The sequence below is a fragment of the Poecilia reticulata genome, chromosome 4 (assembly GCF_904066995.2).
Source record: "Poecilia reticulata chromosome 4, P_reticulata-male-v2, whole genome shotgun sequence".
Taxonomy (NCBI): domain Eukaryota; kingdom Metazoa; phylum Chordata; class Actinopteri; order Cyprinodontiformes; family Poeciliidae; genus Poecilia; species Poecilia reticulata.
The window spans coordinates 15057532-15085478 of NC_088833.1; the positions used below are offsets into that span (position 1 = coordinate 15057532).

Below are 27947 nucleotides of genomic sequence, written 5' to 3' on the forward strand. Positions count from 1 at the left end.
GCAAGTAGATGTAGGAAAATGTGTAAGACGAACATGTCTGGAGTTTTTTCAGTTTGTAAGAGAGAAAGAGGGAGCAATTTTTTCAAGCAGGTAACAGAAAGGCTGAACAAAGTATAGTCAACGAACTCTGTTTTATTCTTGAGTTTTCAGTGTGATGGATCTGAAACGGTTCAATAGTGACCATCCTAACCTCTAGTCTAAAATGCTAAAGACAGCCTGAAATGTTTACTACATAATCATTTCTCTTTGTGGAACAGCCACTATAAATCAGTTTTACATATATTCTCAGACAAAATGCAGAATAATGTTACCTCTGTGGTTATTTTATATAAATAATACAAAAAGAAGAAGAAAAAAAATATTTCAATGGCATCCTTCTATCAAATTATAGTTACATAGAGAAATTTGATATTGGCAGGTGAAAGCTTTAAAGAAACAGATCAGAAATCTAGCAAAAAATGTTGATGGCTACATAGGAGTTTGCCTTGTAACTGGTGGATTCCCGGTTTGGGGGACTCCCTTATTCTCCTGGCAAAGTCAACACTCAAGTGGAGGGACTATGCTTATTGGCTGGCCTGGGAATTCCTTGAGATTCCCTCGAATGAGCCAGTCCTTATAAGAGGGAAGTCTGAGTCTCTCTGTTTAGGCTGCTGCCCCCATGATCCGACCCTGAATAAGTGAGAGATAATTGATTGATCGATGGATGGATTCATTGATGAACAGATAGTTTAAATGGTTTGCTAGTTTCAAGGCTGGTCACCTTTTAACATTCCTTAAATAATTACTTTCTAAAATCAAAGAAAGCATAAAAAAATAATTAAGATACTATTTACCTCAGGGTGCGACACATACCTCAGTCTTTTAATAGGTTTTAAGCAGTTACACTTTAATATGCGTTTCCATGTGAGCTTCTGCACCTTCTTTGGCATTGCTATTATTGTTTCTGCTTGTTATCCACAAGTGCTGGATGGAAAATATTGGGTTTCGAAAACAAGAGGCAGTTGAGTGGACAATATAAAAATATCCCTGGAATAAATCTGCATTTTCTGTTTAAAGACAATTTTATAACTGTAATGTGAGGCTCCTACTGATGTGCAAGTCAAATATGCATAAGTGTGCAGAACGTGATGTTTTTATAGTGAATAAATTAGGTCTAGAATTTGCATCAACTGTTCCCCAAAAGATCACTTTGACATTTTTGCTGTATATTTGTATACAGAATTCGTTTCAATTTACATAACAAACATTCATTTGAATTCTTGAAGCTTTACCTTTATTAAAGACCACTACAAAGGCCCAAATAAGAGCTGCCAGGTACTTCTCCACTCAAGCTGTATCTATTCCCTCTCTAGAGAAGAGAGACGTGAGAGCTGAGTGGCTGACCTTTGTCCTCACTCATTTTAATTAACCAGAGCTAATATCAGCTATATCCGTGATGAGGACACATTAGCGTGCATAAACATACCCTCAACCATGCGCAAATTTGAACGAAAATGCACACATTCAGTGCTAGATGCATGTCTAAACACATCAGAGGATAAAAAAAAGGAAAAAATCTGAGAGACCCAGAGTAGGATTCAAAAACTCACTCACTCTCTCACATAAACGTACACACACGCACACAAATGACAATGATTAGTGGCTAACTAAATGTCACTCGGCATAATAGCAAATCTGTTTCTGTAGACACACTCACATTCTCTTACACTTTCCACTGTAATACCACTGGCACGACACATTGTTTGAATGCTAATTATTCAACTGACACTCCTGATACACAATTACTTCAGCTCTTCTCACAACACAAAAAAAGCCTTATCACACATAGACACAAGCAGTCTGTCTTTTTTTTCCACTTTGATTCTAAATAAAGACATTCTTTATCACCAGCTACACGTCTTGCTTTTTTCCCCAAAAAATACCTCTCAGACATTAACTTAGCTATCTTGTAAATGTTCTTTTGCTTGTCAAAAGAAAAAAAAAGTTGTACAATTTCAATAATCAACATAATAACTTGCATGCATTCATTGGAAGTAAAGGTCAGCCAGTAAGGAACAATTCACAACCAGCAAACAGTTTCTTATTAAACTGTGAATGTATATTCTTAGTCTTGAACTTTCTTAGTCTTGGTGACAACTCAAATACTTTACATTCACATACCGATATGCATACCAGCACGCAACTTGGGGTTAATCCTGGAATCAAACCCACAATATTTTTTTGCAAGACAATTAATCTACCCACTAATTTGCAGTCATCCAAGTTCAGTTAGATGTACCTTCCAACTATTTATTTTCACAACATTTATATACTACTTTAGTAAACTGTCAAAGGAACAGCAGCAACAGCCACCTTTGACGAAATGCCAGGATACGTTTTAGTTGAAATTAAATATGGAGAATTTAACATTAAGCTTCTAAACTGACTTGTCACCAAATTTAAATGGAAATTTGTTCAACCAATATGTTCACAGTGTGGAATCGATTTTAAATTGTGTGAAGTACAAGGTTGAACTAAATTCCACTTACGCTTTAAATTCACATTATTGATGATACTAATCCACAAGAGAAACTCTTGGCTGTAAATGAGAGGAAAATTTTGAAGGTCTTACTTCAGTTGATCAATTCAGTGAGCTGCTTTAGAGGTAGATGCCAGCGCTGTTGTTGGACTCTGGTGATCAAGAATCCCCCGCAATTATTATTGAAAGTGATAGAGTATGTGATTGATTAATCAGTCAGCCAATACATCAAGCTTATTCTTTTTTTTTTTTCCTTTTGCAGAGACTCTATATCAGCGGATTATTTTTCATCAGAAGGCATCGATTGTGTCACTAGAATGTAAAACTAACATTTTTTTTTTCTTCCATAGAAATAGGGAAGGTGCTCTGGCCTGTCAAATGTAAAGTAATGCACTATGTTGGTGATTTATTTCATGATTGCCTGAGGACATATAGAAAAACATTTCATAACATATTTATAATAAACACTTACAATTATGTACTCTGTAAATAAACTCTAATCTTATCCTGCTGTTAAAGATACACGCTACAAGGAGCGGATTTAACTCTCCATTTCACTTATTAATAACAAATTCTCCATCTAATTTGACTCAGTATTCAAACGTGGGCAAAAAAGTTCCACTGTGGATTTGCTCTAATCCATACAAACATTTTATTTCATACAGAACACCAACGTGCATACTGAGTCTATATGAAACATGTTTTTCAAAATCTGAATTGAATTTATGCTACAGAATCAATGCTTCAATGGTATTCTTAGTTTCTTTTTAAGTTAAGTTTTAAGCATTTTCCCGTGTGAGATTTAATCGATATACACTAATTGCTGTAAAATTTGCACAGCCTCTATGCAACTGGCACACACAGCGCTTTATAAAATGGGTCTAAGTAGTCAAAGATTGTTTGTAGTGCCCTCTCACTCTTCCCCTGCTTTTTTTTTTCCATATTTTATAAGTTATCCTCACTCTTGTTTGCATTCCGTAACCATAAACGACAGCCATGCAACCATTTACAAGTGGAAAAGAGGGAAAAATGCCTCTTTCCCAGTTTCTCCTCAGGACAAGATATTCTTAGATGAGAGGTGCTGTGCATATTTAATGCATTATCGCATTTTCAATCTTAATTAAGCTGGAGGGAGAAAAAGAATAGAAGCTGAGAGGGAAGACAGTCATGTGATGTACGGAAGGACTGCTTGGGCCTGATACCAATCTCTCATTCCTCTGTATCCTTTATCAGATAAAGCTGGGGATGGGCTGTAAATAGGTCAGTGAAAGCAGCAATGAGGATATACACATGAAGACCAGCTGTACAATATGATGAGGAAAGAAAAAAGATGAGCTATGTAAGGGATCAGAGTATTCATTATTAAGAGTGAATAAACAGTTTGGTTTGGTTTGGTTTGACTAGACACATGTCTAAACAATGTCAAAAACATATCAAGGAAAACATAAACGTTTTTTTTTGGGCTATTTCAGCAAACAACAGCTTTCTGCTTTTGGCAGCGATTATGTAAGAGAATTATATGTGCACAGCCATACCCCAACTTTAGAGCTTTGAAGAGCATCTGAATCAACAAAGTATTAGTGTGGTGCTGTAAGGTAAAATTACTGCAAATGGGCCATGTTTGACTAAGCTCTATTCACAGGAATCGGGTACGGTGACATAAGGTCTCAGAGGGGATAAATGTCACACTGTGACAAAATTATTCTTAAATATTCCAGAGAAGTAACAGTCATCATCTCTAATTCAGCAGCAGGTAATTCAGGTGTTGGAAAGGGTGATGCTAACGAGGGATTCCTGTTGTGTAAGATTGCTGGAAACGAGAAACCCCATGGGATGTGATTACAGTGGGAAAAAAACAGCTTCTCGTATCTCCATGTAAAGATTATTTTCTTATTTGAAGTTCTTGGTTATATGAGGTTGGAGGACAAAATAAAATATTAAACGTGAACATTTTCCAAGTCATTATTATCAATGGCTATGACGGTAAACAATAACAAAGAATTATTTATGATGTAAAAGGAGAATTTATGGACAAAAGGTTTTCAGTAGGGACTTACGTGATGCTACACTGTGTTTGTATAACAAGAATGCTTTCTCTAGAAAAGCAATGAAGTTATAATATTAGAAAGATCTTAAAATCTTTCTTTAGAGCAACATATACAAGTGTGGAGATGGGAATGACTGGAAATAATTAGGAAAAAGCAATGTCACAATCTTTCTCCTTATTCTAGCAAATAGAAAACATTTTAGTAATCCCAGCTGACCTCAAACAGGAAACTATAGTCTGAAATGTCAGAAAGTCAGGGAAAAAAGCTGCCTTTATAAACAGGTTGTGTAAATATCTGGTTTCCAACTGACGTCCACACTTTACCCTGTAAACCTGTTTAGTCTTGTATCTAATATCAGATTTTTGCAAATGTCCATTTGTTTTTATTGATCACCATCATTATCACTGTTGGATTTCATTTTGCTTCCCTCTTTTATTACCAGTAAAACATAACATAGTTTTCTGTAAAAGTTTCCCTTTTATATTTTTGATGATCCATGCTACTCAATGATTATGCAAGTTAAAACTGTTTTTTTTATATAAATGTTGACTAATCTTTAAGAACAGGACAAGATATGACTTCCAGATCAGTATAATCACTCAGTGGATCAGGGAGTCAAAGAACCTGTCATCCAACTGAAATAGGTTGAGACCCTGGCATTTTCTTACGTATACAATAATTTGTTCTTGTTCCCATTTTCCAAGATACTCCTCACAAAGCACAATCTTGCAAAGCAAAAAGTGCCAAAACCTTTAATAGCTTGAAATCCTTTTTACAACAACTGTAACATTTGTCGTATCATAGTATTAATAGATGGTGTATGCTTGGACTGAAAAGCCCAGATTAAAGTGCCAGCTCATTTTTCTTTGCATTTTTCTTTCTTTTATTCCAGCAGATAAAAAAAAAAGAAAAAAAAAAGTGGATACTCCCAGAAGCCTCTGCAACATAACAGAGCTGCTCCCTCTGCTACATCTCATCTGTAAAGTAATCCTTGTGTTCTCCATGAGTGGGCTTAAGCAAGTGTACACAAGTGAAACACAGTGTCAGGTAATGTTTCAGAAACACGACTGGCTTTTGACAAAGCAAATAAGCAAAGGTGCCTTTAAATGTGATTCTATGGAGATTCCATGTGAGCACAAACAAGGGAAAATGCTACATTTATGATTCAGAGTGAGTGGAAGTAAATTTTAACTACCTCAAAGGCTGTCAGAAACCTGACTAAAGGCATGTATCACTTAGAGTGTACCATCTGTATTTCACATGCTTCCTGCCTACAGATTCCACTCCAGTACACAGCTCTGTCTAAACGACTGGCGTCTTATACCTGATGTCTTAGATGCAAAACTTTTGCAAAACAACTGAAAAATCGTCAAGATAACAAAATAAATCTACTTACTGTCATTAAAAACCCTCAAAGTTCATACATAAAATGTTCACTATGTTCTACATTACTCTACATGTCTTTATGCAGAAATTGGGCTGAAAGGCAATTCATGAATTTCTACAGTTAGAATTCTGTTTTTTCTGGTCTTTTTTTGTCCTTCTTATGACTGGGAGCACTGGAAGAATCTGCCTTCCCAGTTCGCACTGTAACAAACCAAGTATCAGTTTGTTATGCTGCTGCAGCAGAATGGTTAAAATAATTGTATTATAAACACTTAAAAATAAAACTAAACTTGGCTGTAATATGTTATATTTTAGCAGCAGTTAGTTTGGCTTTTGTTTGGTTGTTTTTAAACGAATATATCATGTTGCACTCTTTATAAATTGTTGTATAAATGCAACAGTAAATTATATTTTACTGAGTATTGCATGGTGGTTGAAAAAAATAAAAATATTAAAATAAATATGAAGCTAAAGGTGAAATATTACAATATTTTTGCTTTATTTATCCAAACTGTGATTTGTTTTTCTTTTTTGCAAGAATAACTTACCAACATCACAAACTAAAACTACCCTTTCGAGAAAAAACAATTGGTAGTCACAGAGCAAACCTCCTGCCAGATCCTTGATGCTGGGTCACAATAATCAGGATCGCAGCCATTGCAAAACATAATATTACAGCTGACAGCTGGCACATTCGCTTCTGTTTGATTGGGACCATATGGGCAGCGGTGAGGAGCTGACATGACCTGAAAAACCCCTGGTAGGATTCAAATTACAGAGCGTTCTTCAGAAAGCCAACACCCCCAAAAACACGATGGTCCTGGAGTGACCACTGCTGCTTGCCAAACAGCTTAATCAGGTTTATCACAACAACATTTGGAGGCATGGAGCACCTGTAAAGTCTGAGTGCAGCACAGCAAAAAGAAAGCTGGACGTTACGTATATCGGCACCGTGTGTCTAAATACAGTGGGTAGGTTTTGTAACAGCTGAAACACAATGGTTTAGACTGCGGGCGTTCTAATGTAGATGTCCAGCAATTATCTTAGCCATTAAAGGTCAAGTTTCTATCAGTGCCCACTCTCAGTCTGATACTTTCATTGTCCTACAGCTCATGAAATGAAAATGCTGAAAAAGACATGCATTGTTACCCAAAGTAAAGTCCTGATGAGCTAAAAGGTTGTAATAAAAAATAATCATATAATAATTAGTACTAAAAAAAATATTTCAGATGCTCATTTATACCAAAATCAATATAGACTGAGTCATTACCATGTCCCCAAGCTGGCTCACAATTTTGCACAGCAACACTGCAAACACACAGGCACTTAGCCCCTTAACTACCTTACAGGAGATTTCCTGATCGATGATTGATTAATGAGTTGGTCTAAAGTTGATTGACCTTATTGATCGGCTAACAATTAAAGCAATCATTTTCCTTAAAAACCTGAGTTTTTTATAGCATTAAACGGGTCAACTGTTGTTCCATACGTCGAAGGCTAAAGTTTCCATATCAATTTTAAAAAAAAGCAGCACATAATTGTGCTTCAACATATTTTTTGTGTAAGATGTATTTCATACTGACTGAATAAACAGAAAATTGTGTTTTTTCTCAGATTATTAAACATAGACATGGTTATAAAATGCAACAAAATGGGAACTTCTTAGGTTGCTGAATAAAAAAAAAGAGAAGAAAATACTCAAATATATGAAACACCTAATTCAGAAATTGAACAGAGAGTTGTTTAGGACCACAGACTGTACCTGCCACTCTGTGTCAAAGAAGTGGAAAGTAGTACCTGTGAGATAGCTCGATCTGCAATAGGTGGTGAGAGCAACACTTTGAGCTGTTAGTTGTGCTCCTTCTTGTTGTAGCGCACCTCTAAGCAGGTGGTTATGATTCCTCTGGAAGGAATTTTAAAGCTTGGCTCCAAGAAGTGCATTAACTCACGACAGCCTTAAAATCAGCCAAGTTTATTGACATCATGTTATAATTTTTTATGTAATGCTCTCCACTTTTCCGTCATCACATCCTCGCCTTAGCACCACATCAGAAATTTTTGACCAAAAAGTCGACGCAGCAAAGCTAAATGAGCACTATAAAGGTGAAACTCAAGAGTTTACATTTCAAAACAGTCCATTGTGGATCTCACACCTGCCGCCGTTTGGACTGTTTCACTTGTATGTTCAGGGGTCTTTCAAATGATTCAAAATCCCTCACTTGTCCAAGTTTCTATATTTGTGGTGTAGTACAGTTCAAAAATAATAGCAGCACAGTAGCTTTGGTGAATAGACACCAGTTAATACTAGTTTCTCTTTCAACCTGCCCTGAAGCAAAATTTTAAATCAGATTGATAAGCAGCCGGACGTTCTTCTGCAACATGCCTTTCCATATCAATCAACGTCACCTTTCACCTTGACATTACTTTGTATCAGAGTCTGCTCCTTCTAGCCTAAGGGTATTTGTTGGGCTGAAAGCCCTACCCCAAGCCCAGAGGGAGCCCCAGTCAAGTCCCTGTTAAGTCCAGGAAGTGGCAAGTTAAAGTGCTATTGGGTTTGACACGTACTTGCTCTCCCACTTTTGGTCTGATTTTTTAAACAGAGGCTACTGTAACTATAAAGTTGAAGTGGCACTCTAAAGAGCCAGCGGGTGCAATTAGAGCTCTGTTTTTGTTGAACAAGCAAAGGTACACTTGCAGCCCATAATGAGAAAAAAATAAAATAAAATAAAGTATACTTTTTTGGACCACATTTTGCTTGAATGCAGCACACATTTAGATGTTGCATTGCATTTTAAATTCCATAAAATCTTCACAAATATCTCTACATCAGATTTTCTAAATACGGAAAGATACTAAGTTGAGTATCCATGTGCAAAATCATATTTCTGATGCTACCCAAGCTGTAGTCTGGAAAATCTTGATATTGGAGATCTTAAACAAGCAACTGAAACGGTTGGTCAAAAAAAAGGAAATTTAGTTATAGCATCAGCTAGGCCTAAAAAAGTTGATGACAGCTAAAACGAAATACTGCATTACTTCTCCTACAAACACAGTTCCTACACAAATTTCATGTTAAAATTCCATATTTTTCACAACTGAAATGTCCAGATTTTTCAGCATTTTTAATGCATTTCATGTTATTATTTAGGTTACTTGAGGTTACTTGGACTGCCAGGTGTGGTCTACAAGAATCCAGGCTTGTTTCAGCCAGAAACCTGCCATGTTCTTTGAGCCATCCCTCATCTGTTTTCATGGGGTGGCACGGTGAATTGACCTGCTGAGGCAGGCCACTGCCATCAGAGTGAGGTTGTGCGCAGTCTTGTGTCAGTAATGTGTCATTTGTATCATCCACGTGGATGCCAAGAGCTACAAGAAAATTTCAATCGAAACAAGATAATGAAAGGTTTTCACTTCAGCTGTCATCTCCACCTGAATACATCAGCCTCAATTTTAAAACTGCTGAGGTAAAGAAGCAACAGAAAAAAGAAAAAAAAAAAAAAACAGGAATGCATTCTGCGTTTTACTAATGTTTGGCCCTTTGTTGGCACTTTCTAAGAAGCAGCAAATACCACAGAAGAAAAGTGATTTGTTTCGACAATAGTTTCATGCTGGATGAAAGGCTTCCACTGAAATGATGTCATTTACCATAACGAATACTAAGCCAAATATATTTACAAAGATTTACACCAAACAAAACTAACTGCTGGTACAGTATAATCACACAACGAAGATGGATTTCACAACCGAACATATGCTGCAACAGAGCAGCCAGCTGGACGCCTGTTTACATCACACAACGCTGCTGACATTTCCTCAAGATGCAAACCCGACCCTTACACCTTGGATTAATACAATGGTATTTTAATGTCGTGTTTCTTTGCAGAGTTACACTAAGCTTGGCTTCTCTTGAGTAGATGAAGTATAACTCATGCGACTCAGCAGTGAATTTGAGCCATCAAACTGTGCTGTGAAAAAAAAAAAAAAAAGTGAAATTACAAAAATGTGTTTTGTGTACTGTGAAATAAACAGTGGGACCTAAAAAAAGTGCTTTCCTTTGACAGATTGTCAGGAAATCTTTAAAAGAAAAAAAAATCAACCTTAAAGAGACAGAACAAGGAAAATGATTGATTTTTATGGATTCTAGCTTATAGCGCTCTCAACCGACACACAAACTCAGTCATAACACTGTTTATAGCATGTTGATGATAGTGCAACACACAGGTCTGAAGTCATATGAATCACATCTTTCTGAGGTACCTGCTGTGACAAAACCCAGGGAGGTCTGATTAAAGCTGCAGTCTGCCTCCAGTCATTTAAACCAGCAAGCCTCTACTTTATATTGTGTAGCCTAAAGGCACCATGTCAGTTTGCTTTTGCTTTCTTCCGCGGCAACTCTGCTACGCAACAAATAAGGTGTTAAAATAGAAACAGGACATAGGGCAGGAATAATAAAAAAAAGCACATCCTTCAAAACACACAAACACACACACGTGCGCGCAGCCCCACACACACCTAGCTGACATGCAGACAACTGAATTCCAACATCGTAGATTAAGAGAAGAAATGTCAGCTTTCAGAAGATACACAACAGCAGAGAACTAGAGGCTATCCCAATGTACCTTTTACGATGAGGTTGAGTAGCTTCGGCCGTGGGTTGCGTTCGCTCTGAATCGAACACGTGTATTGGCCGTCATCAGTAACATCCACTTTCTGTATCTGAAGGCTGTACTCGTGTTTGTCTCCAACACTGGACACTATGGACACACGTGGGTCCACAGACCACTTGTCGTCCCCTGCGAAAATGATGCTTGAGCGGTTCAGCCAGGCTCCTTTAGAGATCCCATCCAACAGGTAGCACCTGGATTGAGAGAAATAAATAAAACTTTACCTTTTTTTTGTTTCACATATGGCTACAATTTTTGAAGTTAAAACTACAGTTTATCCATTTGGCACGTACAATTTGTTTGTTTGCACATTATCAATTATTACACACCACGTTCTCTGTGATACAACATCATTCTATGGTGAGGTTTTTCAGATAAAGTGAAAGATAAAGCTAAATAACGGTTAGTCATGGGGAAAATCCCTGCTAGAAATACTAGACTTGTGACTGGAGCACAGCTTGATCTTCCAGCAAGACAGCAATCCCAATCAAGCAGCCAGTCCTAAAACGACATGCTGTAGATCAAATAATCTGAATCCAGGCCTAAATTTGAGTTAAAATTTGTGAAAAGTGATTTATTGTTATAGATATGAGTGAAATTAGTAAAACTGCCTTTTTCTCTAGAAGTACAAATATGGTGCAGATAGACCATAAAATACTGAACGTTGCACAAATCCCACTGAAGTGAGTGAGTTGTTGTTGCCCGTCAAAATGTGGATAAGTTCGAATTGTATGAATAATTTTGCACGGCCAAGTATTTACAAATAAAATTCCATTCATCCATCATCTGAACACAATTATCCTGACGGGAACTGATGCCTATGTCCGGTGGCCATCGGTCAAGAGGAGGGGTATGTCCTGAACAGGTCACCAATCCATGACAGGGCTATACAGAGACCTGTGATGGACTCTGTGTTCATTACAAGATACAAGACGTCCTGTAATGGACACAAGATGTCAAAAAGTGAGTTTATGGAACATAATTTCTCTAAATTAAAATACATGTGTAGGATCTTTCAGTAGCTTAGGACAATAACTTGTTAGTAAATTTGGTTATGTTAAAATAACCTGTTAGTTGTGATAGCTGTGAAAATTGTTGTGATAGTTGTGAAAATCTGAATATTATTCATAATTTTTTCTTTTGATAATTATTAATAACCTTCAATAACTCAGGTTATTTATGAGATTTCAATGTCTTACATGAGAAAGACGACAGGGAATGTTCCCTTAGTTTTAACATAAATTTAAACCTCTGACATGTTTGAAGCCTTACTGGACCTTCAGGTGATTCATCATGAATTTTCTGTATTATTATGAAATTATAAGAAATTCACAAGACAGTAAGGTGTAATATTTTATTTTTTTTCTTTTTGAAAAATGCCCACACCACTGAACATATTTTTTTCCCACTTTAGAGAAATAAAGAAAATTGCTATGCACAACAAACAGGCATTTAGAAAATGTTAATCAAAAGGCAGCATGACAAATTGTTAATATTAGTAAATATAATTATTCAAATCCCATAATGGATTCAGACAGAGAAAAAAATAACCCAATGTAGAATAAAATGTGACCCTCACAGCAGTGTTGGCAGCTGGAGAAAACAACTTCTGCAGGGAAGGCACTGCTATTTCCAGAGCAGCAAAGCAAAAACTGCCTCATGCCACACCAACACAACGTTTCTGTTGCTTTCAATATTTCATCATGATGTACACCCGCACATCATTGCTGTTGGATCCTCTCAAAAAACTGCTATGTAAGACACTTCAGGAATTGAGATATTTATGTCAACTCCACTTAGACAGTTTTTTTAGGCCACAAACAAGAAAACATGGCAATAGGGTATTCCTACGAAAACATGACTGGACAAAGTTTTTGTGTACATTCTGAGTTTTGAACAAGGATGTCTCTAACTTGCGAAAACATACAGTATGCAATATAAAACATTTAAGAGCTCTGCAAAGTTTCAGCCTAACTATGCAACTGCTATGTTATCTATAGAAGCTACTGAATAAATTGGACAATCTGTTAAACATTCAACCTCTTCGGTCAATATACATTTGTTTTGTTGGAAATTTCAGAATGGTATGAACTGAAGAAATCCAATCATATTCCATGACAAATACTGTGATAATGAGCAGTAAAAAGGCAATCAAGTTTGGCTCTTAAGCTATTGTCGACATGCCGTGCAGGACTGTCGGCACTGGTGGAAAAGCCACCAAGGAAATCGGTTTGGCACAATAACAAAGCACCGACTCCATCTGCCAAGAAAGCGTCTGTCAGGAAGAAGGATAGAGGACAATAGTCTATGTAGCTGACTTCTCCCCTGAGAGCATAGACAATGGACAGGTAGAAAAATTAAATGAAAGTTTAAGTCAGAAACAGAAACGCAGACACTCATACATCCCTTGAGCTAAGGTTTCCTTCTCGTTAAGGCAACCTTTTCTTTTTTATCTGTTCTAAAATGTTGAATAAAATGTGCTTGATATTTTACCTATGACAGAGTTTAGAAGATACAAATAAGAAAACTAGTGCGACTTGCAATCTCATTAGACTGGTCAGTGACCAGTCTAATGAGTTAAAACATTTCAGGCCAATAATATATTTAATCAGCATTTTATCTGAATTCAAACGCGTAAGGATAATTTTTATTGTCAAAAAATACTAAGCGTCAAATCATTCACTCCCCTGCCAGATTAAAGTTTTAAGATAACTATATTTTGAATACATGTTTTGTTTTTGTTCTTTTTTATTCCAAGTAATTAAGATGTTTTGAGTGGCAAAAGCAGAGTAAAAACTGGAATCTCACACAGAATCCATGGCAGGAGCAAAATGCAAGGCTGACTTTCAAACTTCAAAGACTGGTCTGTGGAAACGTGCTAGGAAGCATTATAAAAAGTATGCGATTGCTGTGGTGACAATATTTTCCACATGTTTTAATTTTGAAATCAAGTGTTTTCCTGCTTTTAAGTAGTACTTGGATCACTACACATTCTGGTGAGGTTTGCCACCCATACTTCCAACCACAGATCTCAAGCAGGTGAGGGAGCAAGACAAAGTAAAAAATACACTGACCTCTGTTCAGCACAAAGCCTGACAAGAATAACTTTTCAACAACTTGCTGGGCTGTTATCACTATATTATTACTGTAAGTATAAAATACATTTTCTCCATTTGTCTCATTTGATTCCACCTGATTTTTCTGCCGGCTTTTCAGAGTGCACTTCTTTAAAAGCCAATACTTTTTCTGACTACGGTTTAAGGGTAAATGTTAAAAACTAATTTTTGTTCAAAAGAAAGCTAGAGCAGTAGTGAGCCTAAATACATAACAGGTATTTTGAGAGAAGTGTTGATAATTAAACTTATCAAGTTTGAGTAAGCCATTCAATTCAAATGTATTCAAACTAGAGATGTGCTGATCAGGTTTTTTCCTGCCGATTCCGATTCCGATCATCCATGAGGGCCGATCAACGATACCGATCACCTATACCGATCATATAATTTTTTTATTTTTTATTTTTATCATAAGCACTACCGGTTACATTATGTGGAAAAAGGAACCATGAATTCACCTTAATTTAGACAAAAACTTGTTTTTAATAACTTTTTCCAAGAAAAAAACAAAACAGGCATTATCCAAATTGAACTGATATCTATAATACTATCTTTAACAGACTGAAAACATATGAAGGCTCTGAAGAGGCTAAATAATGCAAAAAGTCTAAATAAAACCTCTCAACATTGCCAAAAAATTCAAGTATAAACCTTAACATTCAAAGGCAAATACAGGTTCCATTACAATAAAGAGCCACCTTAAGCCACCTGAGTTACTGAATGAAAACTTCCTGATAGCATGGCGGCTAGCAGATTACTGCTAGTTCTGATTGGCTGTTTCTGACTGAGCGGAGTAATTATGCAGAACAGGGAGGAGGCAGAGAGATCGATTATTTTTTCAGAGATTATTTGTCTCATGTTAGGACAGCAAAAGTTTTAATATGTATGTAAAATGTATTTTTTTAAGTTAGAGGCTGCAGCTTTAAGCAGAGGTTCGGTGTGAGAGTCACTACCAGGTGGAGCAGAAGCGACGCTCCGTCTGTGAAATATTACTACCTGTAGCGCGTAGCAGCGGTTCAACAGCGAGAACAGAACCAGCGTCTTAAACCGCAGCTCGAAGACTTAACTAATTTTGCGGGTTTTTTGTTTAGCTTTCTGACCGTCATGCAAATCCGGGTGAGAGTTTGTAGCTGTGCGCTGCTTTACCAGCTGTCTGATCCTCCATATGTCTTTTTTACTGCAGTGAGCCTCGATGCAGCCAAACTCCGTAAAGTGGCATTGTTTTTATGCCATATTAGATTCGTCGTGTTGATGCAGTTTGACGTGCTTCACCCCACGTGCTTCAATTTTCCGCCGCAACACGCAAACTTCCGCATTCACTCAGTGCGTTATAGTTCTACACGACATCACTTAGGATTTGTTGCTGCACAGGCAGGCTGCGAGATGAGATGCAGGTGATCGGTTTGTGTGATCACCAACAAGAGACCGTGATCGGCGATCACCGATCATACACTTTTTCACGGAAATCGGCCGATTATGATTGGTGGCCGATCGATTGGCACCCCTCTAATTGAAACTATGCCAAACTTTTCAAACAAGATGGTTTAATAACTTGCTCTTTGCTGTTGCTTTTCTGTAGTTTTGAAAAGCATTTATGAACCAACTTTCAGGGACATATAAGTGTCAGATACATTTGAAGAATCTTTCCTTGATGTTTCCTTACTGAGTTAGCACTTCTGGTCCATTAATTTCTGAACGTTTCTCACCACTGAGTCATGCAGATGGCTGTATTTAAACAGCCAGTCACAGTCAACCAAAAAAGGCAAAAAACACACATTTTACTTAGAGCAGTATGATGCTAGTACTGCTAGCTGAGGCTGAAATGATCATCTGTGTAAAATCTTAGAGCAAAATCTGGTCCAAAGCTCATCCATATAACAACAATTGTCAATGTTGCACAACATGCTTGGACCAACTTATGTTGGGTGTAATATGAAATGAAGAAGGCCCAAATCTTTAACATAAATGAAAACAAAAAACATATACTACCCCAATTACTAAGCATAAAAAAACCTTTTACAAAAATTAAATAGATTTTTTAGCTTTGCTGTCCTAACACTGACTTAGCATAAAAAAGGATTTCCATGAACACAGATAAAGTTGTGCATATCAAAGGTCACACTGCAGCACTCAGGCCGCAGTGAGTTACAGGCTAGTGTCCCATAAACAGATACCTTATCTTATAATCATGTGATCTATAATAATACAAATTAAAGCTCTAGCAAATTGTGTCTTACTGTAGAACATCTTTTCAAATCACCACTTATCCAAACAAACTCAGTGAGTTGTTTACTTTCCAGCTATTATCTTCACAGGTGTTCATGTCTTTGTAAAGTTCTGTTTTGATTAAATATATAAAAGCAAATATCTTATTCACATGCACATTTCTTAGAATCTGCATCTGCTACCTTTCACAACTGTAAAGTTCTTTATCTTGTATATTGAATTGTACTTAATAGTGTCAGTCTTCTTTTTATGTGTACACTGTGTACATTTATCTGTATTTGTGTGCTTCAGTTTGACTGGCACTTTGCTGCTCATACAGTGAATTTACTTTTCTAAAGTTGCCACAATACTTGATTTTTTCTATACTGGAAAAGCATAAGGTACTGACACGTATTTATTATTCTGTCCTGCCTCACCTATTCAAACGTAGTGGAGTTTAGCTTGAAACCAAGTGCATGATTGCTTCAATGATACAAAACAGCGCATAATTCAATTTGGAAAATTGCCCTTAGAAATGTCAATAATACTAGTTTAATATAAAATATTAATTGAAAATTAAAGGGATTTATTTTTTTTTACGTTTGATTCTTCTGTTGACATTTTGTTCTTATGACACTTGTAGCTAGAAATAAAATCAAAACCAACATCACATTTCCAAAAAGTAACATTTAGTATTGCCACCACAAAAATAAGCATATTATAGTTTCAAAACACAGTCCTGCCATCAGGTAAGTCTTTTTCAACCACTTTCTCTGGGGGTTTCCCTTTGGTCATGCATAGCAGCACAGAACCGATAACTTTGGTGACCTTTGCTTTCATCAATCTCTCTTTCAGGAGCCTCTGTCTTGAATAAATTCTGCCCAATTAGTCCTCAGGCATCAAAGTTTCCATTCTGCAGCATGCACTAATTATTACTTTTATTCATCCCTGCTTCATGTGAGTGCTCAGGCACCAGGCTTACAAGACATTTTCTTCAAAACTTAAATATATACAATATATTATATTTTGGACCAGAGATCAGGAGGTGATTACACTAAAATAATGTAGAGGAAAAAGTCATAAGATGGTATTAAAATGCTTTAAATGAGTATCTAATGAGTACAAACCATTAATTACAGCACAGCAGCAGGTAAGATGTACACACTGTAATCCGTTTAGCCAAACTCGCTGAATCTCTTTGACTGGATGCCATTTTTAACACTCGGAGTATTCTGACCCAGATTCCTAGCTGAATAAAACTGTTTTTTTGGATTCTTGAGGAATAAATATCCTTCTGGCACCTACCCCACATATATCCACTTGTAAACAGATTTCTCATGTTTCACAGTCTCGTAGTTTGCAGTCAGCAATATTTTTCTAAGACAACTGGCAGAGTAAATGACTGTATTTAAGGAGAGGTTTCTAGGTTTTATTAGGTGTCCTGCTATGTACCAGTTATCCAAGTACATAACCAGTGCTGTTTAAACCTCAACAGTATACTTTTTAAATCTTGAGTTTAAGGAAAACAAATATTACAATTATGCCTAGCTCAGATTTGTAAGAAATACATTCAAGTTAGCAAAGTGTATTTTCACAGCAGTAGAACCAGTGTTTGTTTAATTAAAAGCAAATGAGGTAATATTACTTTTTTATTATTAATAAATAAAAAAATAAAGTTATCAAAGGTTTTATACAGTTAAAAACTGTTTGGCTAGCATGTGGTGGTTTGTTTGTTTTGTGTCAAGATCCTAATTTTATAATATAATTGTCTGAAAATTAAGAACTTAAACTAATTTCATCAAGACTAGTTTGATGCATAGTCTGAACAACAATTAGTTTATGGAACAAATACTCAAATTTTACACCTAAAGAGAAATGGTCCATTCCATCTTAGGCATTTTACACATAAAAGGTGACTCTACCCCTCTCTTCACAGCTTACGGAGCAAGTTGCTGCCCTGGAGTGCAATGAATCATCAAATGAGAAAATGCATTTCACATTGACTGACTAGATGTTAAAGCACAAGTGAAAGGAGACCAACAGTGATCAGTCTTTAAAAAAAGTCCTCTTATTCAGTGAAATGAGCAAAACGGATATATTTTTGCCAAGAACGTAATTTTAAAAAATACATATATATACAAAAACCAGGGAAAAAAATAAATATATTAGTATTTCATATCTTATTTGTTTCAGTAGATTAGCATGAATCATTTGATTATTGACCAATCAGTTAATCTTCCAAACGCGAACACCAGGCTCTCTTGTCTTGCCCTTTTTAAAGAAGTGGAAAGATATTAAATTTCTACATTTTCAATTAAAGACTATTGCAATGTGATAAAAGACATGGAGGTTCCTAATCACTGGTCAAATTATAAACATAAAGCTGCATTTATTTAAAAAAAAATTAAGGGTGTAATTTTTTTTGTTGTTGTCACAGATTGAATAAATACTCTCATTTTTCAGATTAGATTTTAACACAAATTTACGTCCCAGTTTCTTAAAAAAAAAAAAAAAAAGATCAATGTCTTTGAAGAGATTTTGCATATTGTTACCAGAATAAGTGACAAAGATTTTAAATGTCATCTAAGGGTCAGTTTGCCCCTTTATTAATTTGTACAGAGGCAGTGGCAATCCCATCCCTTCCTTTGTCCATGCTGTACCTTTAAGACAATCATTTAAGCATATCAGTTTTTTTGTATTGTATTTAAGCATTTTCATAATTTACAAAGGTGAAAAGTAGATAAAGATGGAAATAAAATTCCAAAATCCCACTAATAATGTATTTTAATCTTCTGTTTATATCTAAAGCTTGAGTTACACCCTATTCCCATTTATTGTGGTCCTCATCCGGAGTTGGCCTACTTTACACTATAAGAGATTGTGACCTCAAATGAAACCAAAGTAACTCTAACCAACCTCCTTCTGGTAGACAGTATTTATTAAATCCATACACTCCAATGTCCTTACATAAGACAATGAGCAGATTGTAGAAAATGCATTTAGTTTGTCGTTTATCAAGGTCTGAAATGTTACCCTGGCAGGTAAAAATAGGTGTACGTTCTGCACAACGCGTCCCTCAGCATACAGCTCTATCTAAACAAACTTGGAAAACCAAAACAAGGACAACAGGGAGAAATTGATAGCACCTGTAGTGGTGTGTATAAACCAAAAGAAAAAATAAATAAATAAAAAAAATAATAAAGTATATCAGCAAAGAATAGGTGAAGTGAACAGGTGTGATCACAAAAAAGCCATTGCTGGAATGCACAAGTATCAAGCTCCTGTCTGGTGAGGGTTCAGTGTGGCCCTGACAGCGAATCCTCAGCATTATTAAAAAAAATGTGTAGGAAGATAACTACACCAGAGGAGCACAGAGTTTATAGATAATCAGTTTATGCCTCAGATGTTGCGAGGATGTTACTTTAAGGAATTTTCCCTTCTCTTTTATTTTAAATGGGAACTTTTCACATGGTAAAGTTTGGCAGTCATGATGTGTCAGTGGATTTGCAAGAATAAGGACATTGTGCAGTGTTGTAAAACTGAGGTACAGCGCATCAAGCTCTTAATCCCGAATATAATCTGTCCGACTGTGACCAACGAAGGGACACATGGAAGGCTTTCCAGCTCTAATCCACATAGACACAATGATGAAAGAAAGCATCTAACGTCACAGGCACAGAGAGAGTACAGATACTCTTTCATGACTATTCAATTAAAATTTCCAAAATGCCACTTTAACTTAAGTGCTTTTTGAAAGGCGCCTTTATTCTGAAAGCCGGACAGAAAGATCTCCTTACTGTGGCAACATAATGAAATCAATCAGAATTTTGCATACACATTAAGATATAATCCGCAGAAATTCGGACTGAGTTGTTACTACAGGCAAAATAGAAAGCGCCTCCAATATATTGAAGGCACTTTCTATTTATTTTACAGCATTGTGTGAACTGCTCCTGTGTGCTTGGAATCTGCAACAAAGTTATTTCCCACTTGGAAATACAACTAAAAGTCTGTAGCTCCTTTTTTAATTGTTTCAACCACAGATACAAAGATTTTACAAGCTGTTTATGTCAGTTTGAGAACAAGTCACCACGAGTCTTTCCACTACAAATAATTCAAGAACAGAAAATCATTCAAAGTGCTACTTGAGTAATCTCTGGATTAATTCACATTATTGATTGTTGTTTTGGTATTTTTTTCAGGCGTTCATGTTGATGACATAAACACAATTTTGAGAGAAAAACAAATTAATGAGGTTCACAAATGAGAAGCTGCAAAATTGTCTAGAAGCCGAGTCTTTACAGGACAGGCAGTAGCCATTCCACTATTCCTCTGCACAGACAATTGATTTGAATCAATATAAAAGAAGCACATAGAACAAACAACTGTGGCTGGTGCACGCAATCTTAAATGTCACACTACGACAAAGCAAACATTAATAAGTCGTTCTCTTGACGACAGTCTGAGTTAAATAAAGAACTGTCTTTGGATGCATTTTCTAAATCAAATGGCAAAGTAACACATGAAGTCAGTAGACATCAGAATATAACACAGAAATCATCATTCATATTTACTGCTGGTAGTACTGCTATTTCCTGAAATGTGTGACAGAATCTAAGGAGAAGCACGAGGGCTTCAGACTAAATTTAGTGATAAACAGTTCTCATTTAAACATTCACTCACAGCGAGTCACACTGAGCACTTGGGGAAATGAATGGTCCTGTTTCTTTGGTCAAATTGAAAATAAAGCATCCTGCAGGCTGAGAGCCCACTTTAAATCACTTCAGTTGTGTTACGTTAAATTATAAGATCCACCATGTACTCTGTATTCATGCAGATGAGCGCATTAAGAGAGGAGTCTTTGGCCTTCAGCCATATTCCCGCAGCGTGCTTATTATTTATTAACAGACCTGAAAAAGAATGAAAAAGGATATTTTCATTTTGTTAGTGTTTGACTGATATCCTTTGATATTATCGCCAGAGTCTATGGTAGCACATCTCAGTAAATTAGAATGTTGCAAAAAAGTGCAATATTTCTCACCAGTAATCTTAGAAAGTGAAACAGTAATTTCATAGACATTAACACACATAGAATAAAAGCATTATTTTTTGTAGCTTTCATGATTATGGCTTACAGGTAAAGAAATCCAAAATTCAGGGTGTCAGCAAGCGCAAATGTCAGACTTCTGAAAACTATCTATATTTCCATGCACTCAATACTTGGTTGGATCTCCTCTTGCATAAATTACTGCATCAATGTGCCTTGGCATAGACGCCATTAGCCTGTGGCACTGCATAGGTGTAATGAAAGCCCAAGTTGATAGCTGCCCTCCTGTTGTCCTCATTTTCTGTGTATAGGGAAAACTCAGTCATTTTGACCCGAGGACAACAGGAGGGCTAAGGTCATCTGTCCTGCTGTGGCTGGTGTCTCATCTTCATCTAGACAAAAGGCTATATATTTTCTATGGGGTTCAGGTCAGAGTAGCTTGGTGGCCAATCAAGAACCTAAACACCACGACCAAAGAACCAGTTTTTGGAAGCTTTGGCATTGTGAACTGGTGTTAGCCTGGTAAAAACCAGGTGTTTGTCCTACGCTTTGCTTCATACAGAGGGTTTAGGCTCTCAGCAATTGAAAAAAGCAATTGTCTCCTAGAGGCGTGGATTGTGCTGAAGTTTTAAATTTTACCCAATTGCTAACATTTGCCCATGATGCATGGAATTTGCCATTTCAACGCTATGAAACTTACTGGAAATTGCCTGCACTGTAAACAACCAGCCTTTACTGCAAAGAGAGAAGTGTCGAGCCAAACGAGGCGACTGTTAATGTGAATACAATATTTGGAAGTGTGGCCAACATGGACTGAACGACTTCGTTCACTTCCACTTCTGCTATTGCTAAACTTACAGGCAGGCTACAACTGTAAGTCGCCAAAGAAAAAAAATCTATTTCATCATTCACAATTTCTCCTTCTGTTTTGGCCTGGTTAAAATTCTACTAGACTCCCAGCTGTGAAGCAAGATTTGAATCAAGCAGAATAGCATGGGAAGGCAATGGCCAGGCTAGGCTGGTGCCAAGTCCTGCTTTAAAATAAAATCAGCACCTCCATACAGCAGAGGGAGGTATGAAGTGCTCTAGAGCAGGACTGGCCGTTTTCATTATCTGTAAATCATAATCATCAAAAAGACAAGAAACAAAGGCTTGGAAAAAACTCACTGTGTGACGATTCTATATAATATATAAGTTTCACTTTCTGAGATGACCGGTAAGACATACTGTACACTTGTATGCAATATTATAATTTTTTTAGGAGGTACGTACCGATTATATAGTTATTAATGTGTCTTAAAGGAGAGCTATTAGAAAAATGCACAAAATGAGCACAGAGTTGTTTTCACTCAGCTATCTTTGAGTAGATTGGGGTTTCTGTTGGCTGCAAGAGTCACCTGCAGTGTACATTATCTCTGAAATCAAATTATCTTGTCCTTCAAAACTGCTGCTTTAACACTGGGCACTTCCAACCTCCTGTGGTTACAGCAGAAATTCGGACTGGCAATTAAGTTAAGACTGTCACGACTTGTGTATACACAATTTTCACAGATAGTTCATAGAAGCACAAATACTTTCCTTTGATGATTTGTGTTTTTGGAATAGTTATGGCATAATAGATAAGGTTTTTGGAATAGTATTTTGACAGTTAAATTAATGTAGTCACCAAACCCTCATAAGTAAAACAGATTGATCCACATGTACAAAAGAAGACTTGCAAAATCGCAGCATAAAGTTGTTTAGAGAAATGGGAGCACTGGTGTCCCCCATTGATATGTTGTATACGGAAAATGTATAAATGGTTTTTTGAACTGGCAAAACTTTTAATGTTTAACCTGAATGAAGCCAGAATTGCAATGTAATGTAATGATTTTGCTGCGAGCCCTCATTCACCACTCTGGTGAATCACACAGAGACTAGGCTTTCAGTGAGAGCTCTAGAATCCCTTAATAGGCTGCTGGTTTGTTATGTCTCCCAGTTATTTTCCTCAGGCAAAACACACGCATGACTTCCCCCTTTTGGCTGAAAAAAAAAAAAAACTGTATTTAAACCATCAGATGAGGTATTGGAGCTGGAGACTTTGCCATCACTGCTTGTTTTGGGTTGCCATTGTGTCATCCTCTATAGAAACCTACAGCCATGTTCTCTGGTGCTCTTTGCTTACTTCTATCTTTCACAATTTTTCAGAACTATGTTTCTTGATTTCTGTCCTGTAAATGAACGAAACTATCATAGGCTCTGTCTACACAGGATCGTTTTTTTCTGTAACGGATTGTTGTTTTCAAAAACACCTGCATCAACATGGGACTGTTTCAGGGGATGTTTTCATCCACATGGAAGCATTGAGAACAGACCAAACGCAGTTCTTACTCCCCAAGGCTGGTAAGTGGTGCTACACACGGAGTATGAGACACACGCTAAAAGCCTCCACACAAGGTTAACCGTGATCAAAAAATATACAAAAATGACAAACAACAAAGCACAAGTGGAATGACAACAAAGTCTAACTTCTCTGTTTCACGTTGGATTACAAAAAATAAAATAAAATAAAATAATTAACATATAATTTCCCCATTGTTGTTATTATGTACAATGCATCTGAGGTTAAAAGAGGAAATTTTGCTGTCCACACAAATGGGGAATGGTGAAATTTCTACTTTACTTTTTTTAGACTTTTTAAAAAGGCTATTTATGTGCAGTTAAAACCTTGCCTTTTTTATTTAAAAAAGAACTGCGCATGTGAATGGGACTATTTGTCTGAACACAACACAAAAGGAAAGATTGTGAAAAAGATTATGGATGTGCTTTCAGTTAATAATATGTTATCTAGTTGTATTCACACAGTTAAGTGAAGATTGGGATTACTCAGACATGACACGGTTATCTAAACCAGGGCTCTTCAAATCCAACCTTAGAGGGCCGGTGTCCTGCAACATTTGGATACATCCCTGGTCCAACACACTTGAATTAAATGGCTGAATTCCCACCAATGCCATCAAATGTTCTAATCCTACTAATGACCTCATTATTTGACTCAGTTGTGATGAAGCACAGACGCATCTAAAAGTTGTAGGAAACCAGCCCTCAAGGCCGGAACTTGAAGTCCGCTGATCTAAGCTGTTCAACATGACACACTTTGAAACTATTTTGCAGATATTCTGTACGTCCTCAAAACCCACTAGATTTTCTTTGACACTGCTTGATACATTATCACCAGAAAAGTTTTTACATTGTCTCATAAATGCCTCATTATGAGCTTGTAATGACTGAACGTGACATTCACTATCAATGAGAGACTCTGTCTCTCCTATGGAAATAAGGAAGATGGAATTTAATGCGACAGCAGGAGGGGGGGAAAAAAGGAAAGAATGCAAATATGGTGAATAACTGCATTTCTGCCTCGTATTAAAGACCCAGAGATCAAACCGAGGCAAGCCGTGGGTGGCCAACAAATCCCAGACAAACACATTTGAGTTCTGGGTGCTATAATACAGTCTGGGCCCTGGGAGCTCTTTAATTACGCTTTATTTCATTTCCAAAATGCCATTAGAAGCAGACAGAAAACAGAACACCAGATCACTTAGTGAGGCTTCTGTCCTCCATAACTGAAGTCATTCATTCTTTTTTAAATGATAAATCTTCCTATTATTTTCAACAAGCTCACAGATATTTAGGATTCATGTGGGCTGCTTACATGAATCAGTACCAAGGTTCTAAAATGTTAGGATTTAAAAACTATAAAATGTTTTTTTTTATCATACTGTTCCTGCAGTTTGTATTCATGAGACACCAGTGATGGCACCAAAGATTTCCACTGCTATGTGGAACATAAGAGTAATGTTGCCCATATAAATATGTGTTGTACAATTAAAACTGCCATTAGTAAGAGGTGGGGATGTGTTGTGTATTTTTTTTTTTTCCACCGTCTCATTATTTTGTCAACTGTTTCCATTTTCAAACACTCAAAGTACCAGACATATTTTTGCCTTAAATGTAGCTGATCTGACCAGATTAAGTTGAATTAATGTGACCACATGCTCAGTTGTTGCAAAGATGTCTAATAGTGTCTGCTGATCTGGGTACTTGGTTTGCTTTAATTTTATTCAAAAAGCATTTACAAGCAATCTTCACTATGCTGCACTGAAGCTTGTTACACCTCAAAGGAAGAACCATTACAGGGTTCTTGTGGTAGTAAAGTGGAAACAGAAAACGGCAATGAAGTTGTTTCATCTGATGAAAGATGAGCTAAATGCTGTAATTAAAGCAAGCACAGAACAATCCAAGCTAATGTTCAGATGTAGCAAAGCATGAAAAAAGTCATGTAGATATCACAATAGTGCCTTTGAAATCAGAAGTAGCATAAGTGCTTCCTATATACATTTACACCAAGTCTTCTGGGAAAAAAGACAATCGCAAAGCCTCCTGCAAAGAATGTTGTTTGCCTGTGGTTATTGTTACATTTCTGGTTTGCAAAACAAGCAATGGTCATTTGGAAGACATCTTGTCTGTTATTACTTTTTTTTTTCTTTTTTTTAAGTTAACATATTACAAAAAATGCAACATATAGTATACAAATATGTATGAAGCACTATTGTAAAAACTATATGTCAATGTCTTTCTTTACAAAACTGTTACTTTCTATTGGCCTCAATAGATGGTAGAGGTGTGCCGATCGATCGGCCACTGATCATTATCGGCCGATTTCCATGAAAAAGTGTATGATCGGTGATCGCCGATCACAGTCTCTTGTTGCCAATCACACAAACCGATCACCTGCATCTCATTTCGCAGCCTGCCTGTGCAGCTGGTCTCCTCTTTCATTCACACTGAGCAAACGCACAGCAACAAATCCTAAGCGATGTGGAACTATAACGCACTGAGTGATTGAGGACGTTTGCGTGTTGCAGCGGAAAATTGAAGCATATGGGGTGAAGCAGGTCAAAATGCATCAACACGACAAATCTAATATGGCATCAAAACAAAGCCATGCCATACTTGATGGACCTTGGCTACATCAAGCCTCACTGCAGTAAAAAAAGACATGGACAATCAGACAGCAGGTAAAGCAGCACGCAGCTACAAACACTCACCCGGATTAGCATGACGGTCAGAAAGCTAAACAAATAACCCGCAAAATTATTTAAGTCTTCAAGCTGCGATGTAAGGCGCTGGCTCTGCTCTCGCTATTGAACCGCTGCTACGCGCTACAGGTAGTAATATTTCACAGACGGAGCGCTGCTTCTGCTCCACCTGGTAGTGACTCTCACACCGAACCTCTGTTTAAAGCTGCAGCATCTAACTTAAAAAAATACATTTTACATACGTATCAAAACTTTTGCTGTCCTAACATGAGACAAATAATCTCTGAAAAAATAATCGATCTCTCTGCCTCCTACCTTTTCTGTATAATTACTCCGCTCAGTCAGAAACAGCCAATCAGAACTAGCAGTAATCTGCTAGCCGTCATGCTATCAGGAAGTTTTCATTCAGTAACTCAGGTGGCTTAAGGTGGCTCTTTATTGTAATGGAACCTGTATTTGCCTTTTAATGTTAAGGTTTATACTTGAATTTCTTTGGCAATGTTGAGAGGTTATATTTTGACTTTTTGCATTATTTAGCCTCTTCAGAGCCTTCATATGTTTTCAGTCTGTTAAAGATAGTATTACCGATAGCAGTACAATTTGCACAATGCCAGTTTTGTTTTATTCTATGAAAAAGTTATTAAAAACAAGTTTTTGTCTAAATTAAGGTGAATTTATGGTTCCTTTTTCCACATAATGTAACCGGTAGTGCTTATGATTAAAAAAATAATAATTATGTGATCGGTATCGGTGATCGGCCCTCATGGGTGATCGTAATCGGAATCGGTATCCGCAGGAAAAAACCTGATCGGCACATCTCTAGTTTCTGGTTATAACTTGACATAATGTTAAAAAGCATAAGGAGTATTCATGTTTGATATTCCAAATCCAAAGCAAGCACACTAGAAAGGGTTAGGTTTAGATAAGAAGGTAAAATTGACAGTTACTATTGTGTAGAAATGACCAAGAACATCTAAACCTCAAAGTCTGCTTAATCTGATCCAAAGATCCAATTAAAGTTCACATTAAACAAGCAATTTACACAAGCCAGAAGGTCAAAGAGGCAACTTTGCTGCTCATCACAACTAACAAAAAGTTGCATCATCTAGATCAGTGTTTCTCAACCTTTTTCGGGCCAGCGCCCCCCTAGCCTTTATCCAGGTCCCTCACCGCCCCCCACCAAAGAATTTGCAGGCTACTTTGCACTGACCATTATTTTAACATTAATATTACTATCACTATTGTAGATGTTTTGATTTTATGCTTGTTTCTTATGTTATGGGAATAGAAATTATTTTCACAGGCATCTATGAAAAATGCAACAAACATTCAAGTTAAAATCAGTAGGCCTAACAGCAGCCAATCAGAGTGGAAAAAATACTCTTATTTTGTGCCTTTTTCTAGTTGTTAAATATTCCACAAAATAACTAGATAAAAGATGTTCAACATGCCAGTTTAAACTTTGAACTATTTTAAAAACGACTGAGCTCTGCAACATTAAAACATGGATAGAACTGTAACTACATTAATCATAACTCTTCTTCTCTTCAGTGTTTCTGTCGGTTTCTGGTGGTGCAGCTCTGTGCTGCCTTCAGGAGAATGGGACATCAGAGTATCATCCATAAAATTTCACCCAGATGGCATTTATTGTACAAACCAGAGCTTTCAGTGGAAAAACAAAAGTTCCAGGTCCTTTTAATGCCATACAAATATGAGACATAAACATGGATCATATCTTTATATCAACCTGTCTATTGATTTATAGATTAATAGTTTTACTGGACAGAAATTACCAAGAACAAATCTGGTTCTTAATCAAATCCTAATGAGTCCAATTGAAAGTGTCATGGAGTCACAGAACACCATCATGACATTAACACTGACA

The 27947-nt window shown here is 36.7% G+C and overlaps 1 protein-coding gene across 2 annotated transcripts in view; it reads right to left on the reverse strand.

The window, feature by feature from the left end:
• Nucleotides 1–27947, reverse strand: part of negr1 (neuronal growth regulator 1) — a 174465-nt gene that overhangs the window by 101926 nt on the left and 44592 nt on the right. For both annotated transcript variants that reach the window (XM_008408103.3, XM_008408104.3), the window contains exon 2: nucleotides 10572–10810. In XM_008408103.3, coding sequence (XP_008406325.1) covers nucleotides 10572–10810 — 239 coding nt within the window. The remainder of the gene's footprint in view (nucleotides 1–10571; nucleotides 10811–27947) is intronic.